The following is a 6,951-nucleotide window of genomic DNA, read 5'->3' as shown; positions in this document are numbered from 1 at the left end:
AAATATTTCATATAATAATAATAAAAAAACAAAAAAATTTAAGACGGATTTTTAAATATAAATCTTAAATTAATGTTTTTATCGGATATTTCTTTTTATGTCTTATGAATAAATTTAAATTTGTACTAAAAATAATCAATTAAAAAAAACTTTATAAATAATAATAATTATAAATAAAAAAATTTCAAATTTTTTAAATAAAAAATTGGATATTCTAAAGAAAGAAATAATAATGACATATTTATTATAAAAAAAATAAAAAGATTTACTAAAAGTAATTTATATAAAATAATAGTTTGGATATATAAAAATTAAGATATAAAAATGTAAATTATTATATAAAAATTTAAAAAATAAAATAAGTTAAAATAAAATAAATAAATAAATAAATAAATATATTTTTTAATGATATAAATAAATAAAAATAAAAGAAATAAAAATTATTAGGTTAATATTTTATATATAATATAATTAAAAAAAAATATATATATATAATTATATAAAAAATAAAAATACAAAAAATACATATAAATATATATATAAATATATATATATATAAATATTTTTATATATATATTAATATAAATATAATTAAATATTTTTATATTTGTATTATTTACTAATTATTATTCTTAGATTTATTTAATATTTTTATTATAATCTTTATATATTTTTTCATTGATTTTATATATATTTTCTTTTAAAAAATTCGTTAAAATATTTAATAACTTATTTTAATATAAATAAAATAATGAATATACCTATTTAAAATCAAATTCTTGATTTATTTCATTATGACTTTTTATCAAAAAGTAAATCATATAATATATTAATACTTATAATTTAATTTTATTTTAAAAAGAACTTTCCATTAATTAATAAACATCATTAATTATTTAATAGATACAAAAACCTATATCAATTTTTTCAATTTTTGGCTTAATAAATAATTCTGATAATAATTTAATTAAAAGAACTTTTTTTAGTTAAGAAATATAAGAAATAACTTAAAAAGATGTATTATATTAATATATTTATATATAAATATTAATATATTTATATATAAATATTAATATATTTCAATTATAAGAATACTAATAACTTGTAAATATCTGTTAATTATATATAAACATAAAACAAATAAGGAGATTTGATAAATATATTAATATTAGATTGTGAGGAAATATAAAAGCATATTATTTAAGAAAATTTAGAAAAGCTTATGTAATTTATAATTTTATTATCTACGAATATTTTATTCTATTAATATTAAAATGTAAAATAAAAAAAAATGAAATAAAAATATAAAAAAATAAGGAAAATTAATTATTTCAAATTTTCGACAACTTAAAATATTTATTAAATAATTGTTAAGAAATAGGTAATTTTTTTTTAAAAAAAAAAAAAAAAAAACTAAGTAAGTAAATTTACCTTTTAACTTTTAATTAGTTTNTTTTTAGATTGTTACTTTTACCTAATTTAAAATTTTAAAAACTTTTAAACGTAATTATTAATATAATAATTAAGTTTAAAAAGAGTAGTAAAGTTAGTTTAAAGTTTAAACGTAAAAAATTTTAACTTACTTAAAAAATTAAAAAAAAAGTTAAAAATTAGTTAAACTTAAAACTAAAATTTATTACGTAAAAGGTAAAAATTAAAAATTAAAAAAACTTACTTAAAAAATTTTAAAAGTAACTTAAACNTAGTAAAGTTAAAAAAACTTAAAAAACGAAACTAAAAAATTAAAAAAAAAATTAAAAAGGTAAAAAGTTAAAAAAAATTAATAAAATTAAATTAAAAGGTAAAAAGTTAAAATTAATTTACTAAATTTTACGTACAACTTAAATAATTATTAATAATTAGTTAAGTAATAAGGAGTTTTTTAAAAAAAAAAAAAAAAAAAAAAAATTAGAAATTCCTTTACTTTAATTGATTTTTGATGATTTTCCATAATAAAATTTTAACGAATATATATATAAATATTTAAAAGATGAATGTTAAATTGAAAATTAATCTATAAAAATAAAAAATGTATTAACAAATATTCTAGAATAATAAAAAATCTAAATTTTAAAAGATTAAACATGTGAAAAATTTAAAAACGAAACATTAAAAAATAAAAAAATTAAAAAAAATATAAATAATATATAATATAATGGAAATATGTTTATTACTTTTTGTGATTCTTTAATTAAATAAATAAATGGAAATAAACCTTTTCCAAATATAAATATTGCTTGGAAGAATGTTTGTTAAATATAAAACTAACGGATATTATAAAAATCTTATGAAATATATGAAAGATATTTGAAAGATAATATACTTATTAAAATTCCTACTTTTTTAGAAGAAATTAAAGTAAAAATTTTAATTTTTTTTTTTTCCTTATAAAAAATAAATAAATAAACATATATAATCATATTAGGTATATCATAAAAATGGGAAAAATAAAGGTTTATAAATTTTAAAGAGAAATTATATAGAAAATTAGGCTTTTCCGATAAATGAAATAATGGAAGTATTCAAAAAAAAATAAAAACCAGATTTTAATTAATAAAAAATACAAACGAAAAAGAATCTAATAATAAATGTTTAATTTATATTTAAAAAGAATTCATCCCGATTGAAAAAAAGCTTAAAAATAACTTTTATAAAAGCTTTTGTGATTTCGAAAAAGATATAAGATTCTTCCAATAATTTTTATAAGAAAATATTCCTAAAAATATATAAAAAAACTAAATTATTTCTGATTTTTTATATAAAATTACATTATTTGCAACTTCATAAATTTTATAACAACAGGAAGTAAAAAAAATTAATATATATAAATATAAAAAATATAAATATATTTAATTATATATATATAAAAAAATATAAATAATTATATATATATATACATATATATATATATATATAATTATGTATATTTATATTAAATAAACAATAATGATTTTAAAAAAATATAAAAAGTCTTAAACTGAAACACTTCTAAAAAATCAAGAATAAAAATCTCTCTAAAATTAACAAAAAATTTAAAATATTCATTAAGAATACTAAGAAAAAATAAAAGATCTTGAAAATACACTTGAAATATCTAAAAAAGAAAATTAAAAATAAGCCTAAATATATTAAAAACCTATGAAGATCAATAAATTATATTAAAAGATTAACTGTAAAAAGCAATTGAAGATTATAAAATAATCGAAAGATCTTACAAAATAAACGAAAGTGAATTTATAAAGGAAAAATCTATTTTCGAACAAAAAAATTTTTAATAAGAAAATTCTTTAAAATAATTAAATGAGAAAATTCAAAATTTATAAAATTACGAAAATAATAAATAAAATGAAAATTTACAAAAAATAAAAGAAATTTAAATCTAACACGAAAAAACGATTAAGTAATTTTAAGAAAATATACTTATAATAAAAGACATAAATAATGATTTAAATGATAAGATTTTTAATATTTAAAATTAATTATAGACTGAGAATGAAATTTGGAATAATAAAGAAATTTCTTTTGGAAAAAAAATAATCGAAAAAGATAATTTAATTATTTTTTGGGAAAATAAAGTTAAAGCTTTGGAAGAAAAATATTACGGATATTCTTAAAAAGAATTTCTCGAAGAAAATAATTTATTAAAAGAAAAAATTAATTTTTTGAATTCATAAATATAAGATAATTTATGCAAATATTAAAAAGAAAAAGATGGTTTTTTTGAAAAAAATGGATTTTTGGAATAAGAAAATCTTCTTTTGAAATCATAAATTGAAGAACTTTTCAAAAAATTAAAAAATTCAGAAATGAATAACGAAAATGCATTAAAAGTTATATCCTTTTAGAGTTTTTTGGATGAAAAAGATTAAAAGAACTAGAATATTTAATGTTTGGAATTAAAAGAATTCTATTTAGAGAAAATTTAAAAATTGGAAAAAGAAAAAAACAAAGAAGTAAATATTTTATTGAAAATTTAGGAAGAAAAAAATGAGGAATTTTTGAAAAAAGAAAACGAATTTATTATTTTAGAAACGAATTTTTTACAAGAAATCTAAAATTTAAAAAACTAAAAGGAAAGTTTAGAAAAAGAAAACGAAAAATTAGAAAAAAAATAGAAATTTTAAAAATAGAAAAATAAAAAAACATTGATAATTACTAAAATTAAATAAAAAAATAAAAAGGTGAATTAGAAAATATTATAGAAAATCAAAAAAATCAATATATATAAGAAATAGAAGAAAATTAAAATTAATATTAAGATACATTAAATTAATTAAAAATATTTATACTTAAGAAAAGAAAATTTAGAAAAAGAATATTATTAGAAAAGTAAATTTCTATTAAAATAAAAATAAATAAAAATATATATAAATATATAAATAAATAAATATATATATATATATTTATTACATTTTATCATATTTATATTATATATTATTTATATTTAATATATAGATAAAAAAACTTATAAAATATTAATGAACTAGTTGAAGAATATGAAAACAAATTATAATATTAAAAAAATTATTTAAACGATGAAATTTTATCTTTAAATGTAATTTATTTTAAAAATATTTGAAAAAAATATATATTTAAAATTTATTTATAAATAAAATTTATAATAATATTAATTGAAAAATATTTAAGTTATAAGATTCATATATATATATTTTTATATTTTTTTCACTAAAAAATTTAAAATACATAAATAGGAATACTTAAATGATATCTAAAACTAAATTTTTAATCAAAAAAAATAGTCCTAAAATAAACTATAATTAAAAAATCTATAAATAATATAATTATAAAACGAAATAAAAGACCTTAAAAGTTATTAAGATTAAAAGATACTTTAAATAAATTAAGAAAATGAGAAAAAAACATAATTAATTTAATTTTAATATGATCTTATTTTCAATTAAAAATAAGAGATTTTTTAAGAAAATAATTAAAAAGAAAATGATAATTCTTAAAATTTAAATATAATTTAAAATTTATAAAAATAAAATTAAGAAATTTTAGAAAATTTAAATAAATAAAAAGTTGAATTTTTATCAAAGATTGAAACTTATCAATAACAAATTGAAATTCTTGAAAAAAAGTACACTCAAATTTTTGATGAAAATCTTAAATTTAAAATTCTTTTTGAAAAATAAGAGGCACTTTTTGAACAAGAAAAGACTTTTTTTTCCTAAAAAATTGCTGAACTTGAAAAAAACCTTCTTTTTCAATAAAATAAAAGCTCTGAATTTTAAAAAAACTTCCAAGAGGATTTTTTTAATGAAAAAGAAATACTAAAAAGTGCATTTTAAGAAGAAAAAAATACATTTATTTGTAAAATATAACATATAAAAGATTAATGTAAAAAATTCGAAAACGAAAATCTAAAAATTACAGCCGAAAATGAAAAAAATACTGCTGTTTTAATAGAAAAAAATAACTTTTTAGAAAATAAATTATAAAAAATATAAATTGAAAATAAAATAGAAATATAAAGTTTAAAAGAAATTTTAGAAAAAGAAAAATTAAATTTTTTTTAAGAAAAAAAAATTTTGAAAGGGAAATCGAAATATTAAAATAGAAAATTATAGAAAAAATAAATAAAAAAAACTAAAAAAATTAAAATTTATAAGGAGAAAATACTCTTTTAATTAATAAAATTGAATTTTTAGAAATTTAAAATCAAAAATTTAAAGAAGAAATACAAGAATAATAAAAAAAATTCGAAAATACACTAATTTAGATTTAAAAAATATAAAAAAATGAAAAAAATGAACTTTTAATCAAAAAGGAAGATGATTTATTATAATTAGAAAAAAAGATTTAACAAATTTCAGAAGATTTTTAAGAAAAAATAAATATAAAAAATTAAGAAATTTTGAATTTATAATTATAATACAAAAGTTATAGAGTTGTTATTGAAGAAAAAGAAATTTTATTAAATAATATAGAAAATTTATATAAGATAGTAAAAGATTTAGAAACAAAAGAAAAGCTTTTATTAGAAGAAATTGATATTTTATAAAAAGATAAAATTTAAATGGAAAATGAATATATAAAGAAGTATTAAAATGAAAAGGAAATATAAAAAAATAAAATGTAAATTTTAGAAGAAAAAGTATATATATATGTATATAATAAAAAATATAAAAAATAAATTATTATAAAATTTTATATTTAAATATACAATAAATATATAAATATTATTATATATTATATCATATATATTTATATAATAAAAGTTTTTATTTTATATATATTAATATAATTATATATTATATATTATATATTATATATTATATCATTTTTTTGTTTTATTTACATTTTTTCTTTTTTTTTAAAGTTAAAAGAATCAGAAAAAAATAAAATTAATTTAATTTTTGATTTTGAAAAACAAAATTCTAAATGGAATATTGAAAGAGATTTTTTAAAAAATTCTAAAATCTAAATAATTGATAACCTTAATAAAATAGAAAAACAAAATGAGAATTTATTAAAAGAAAACTAAAAATTAAAAAATACAATCAAAGAATCTCGAAGGTTATTTTCTTATTTATATTTAAAAAATAAATTATTTTAGATAATATTCTGTAAATTTAAATTAAAGAAAATTATTATCCACATTTAGTAAAAATTACGATATTTAATCATTATCAAAATCCAGTAGTCGTGTATTCTATAAAAATAATGATGATAGTTATTATGAAACTAATATAAGTAATAATATTTAAAACATATTAGATAATCTTGATAATACATAAATTAGCACTACTATAAATGAAAAAATATAATTAGTATAAAAAACATTCATATAAGTTACTTAAGATAAGACTAATAGATTCTTAAATATAAATAAATCTGAACAAGAAAATATATTAAAATGAATAATTTATTCATATTTAGCAATAATATAAATAATATAAATAATATTATAAATTTATATATATATAT

The 6,951-nt window shown here is 12.6% G+C and overlaps 1 protein-coding gene across 1 annotated transcript, besides 23 other annotated features; it reads right to left on the bottom strand. All coding sequences in view use genetic code 6, as the record gives it.

Moving 5' to 3' along the window:
• Nucleotides 1–347: 347 nt before the first annotated feature.
• Nucleotides 348–396: a microsatellite.
• Nucleotides 367–396: a microsatellite.
• A 64-nt stretch (nt 397–460) lies between these two features.
• Nucleotides 461–599: a microsatellite.
• Nucleotides 482–563: a microsatellite.
• Nucleotides 526–590: a microsatellite.
• Nucleotides 529–599: a microsatellite.
• Nucleotides 532–607: a microsatellite.
• Nucleotides 608–1,020: 413 nt separating this feature from the next.
• Nucleotides 1,021–1,080: a microsatellite.
• Nucleotides 1,023–1,080: a microsatellite.
• A 192-nt stretch (nt 1,081–1,272) lies between these two features.
• Nucleotides 1,273–1,314: a microsatellite.
• A 422-nt stretch (nt 1,315–1,736) lies between these two features.
• Nucleotides 1,737–1,780: a microsatellite.
• Nucleotides 1,737–1,815: a microsatellite.
• Nucleotides 1,816–2,818: 1,003 nt separating this feature from the next.
• Nucleotides 2,819–2,933: a microsatellite.
• Nucleotides 2,872–2,940: a microsatellite.
• A 220-nt stretch (nt 2,941–3,160) lies between these two features.
• IMG5_184660 (hypothetical protein) lies at nt 3,161–3,994 on the bottom strand (the record flags this gene model as incomplete). Its single annotated transcript, XM_004027319.1, has 1 exon — nt 3,161–3,994. A coding segment is annotated over one exon (684 nt), but the record flags the coding sequence as incomplete, so codon positions are not given.
• Nucleotides 3,705–3,739: a microsatellite.
• A 337-nt stretch (nt 3,995–4,331) lies between the features above and the next one.
• Nucleotides 4,332–4,388: a microsatellite.
• Nucleotides 4,342–4,403: a microsatellite.
• Nucleotides 4,362–4,454: a microsatellite.
• Nucleotides 4,455–4,493: 39 nt separating this feature from the next.
• Nucleotides 4,494–4,528: a microsatellite.
• A 1,664-nt stretch (nt 4,529–6,192) lies between these two features.
• Nucleotides 6,193–6,302: a microsatellite.
• Nucleotides 6,205–6,302: a microsatellite.
• Nucleotides 6,303–6,340: a microsatellite.
• Nucleotides 6,341–6,904: 564 nt separating this feature from the next.
• Nucleotides 6,905–6,930: a microsatellite.
• Nucleotides 6,931–6,951: the final 21 nt, after the last annotated feature.

The sequence above is a fragment of the Ichthyophthirius multifiliis genome (assembly GCF_000220395.1).
Source record: "Ichthyophthirius multifiliis unplaced genomic scaffold scaff_1120509251338, whole genome shotgun sequence".
Lineage (NCBI taxonomy): Eukaryota > Ciliophora > Oligohymenophorea > Hymenostomatida > Ichthyophthirius > Ichthyophthirius multifiliis.
Note: the sequence above shows the minus strand (reverse complement) of the source record. Positions and strands in the feature narration are given on the sequence as shown.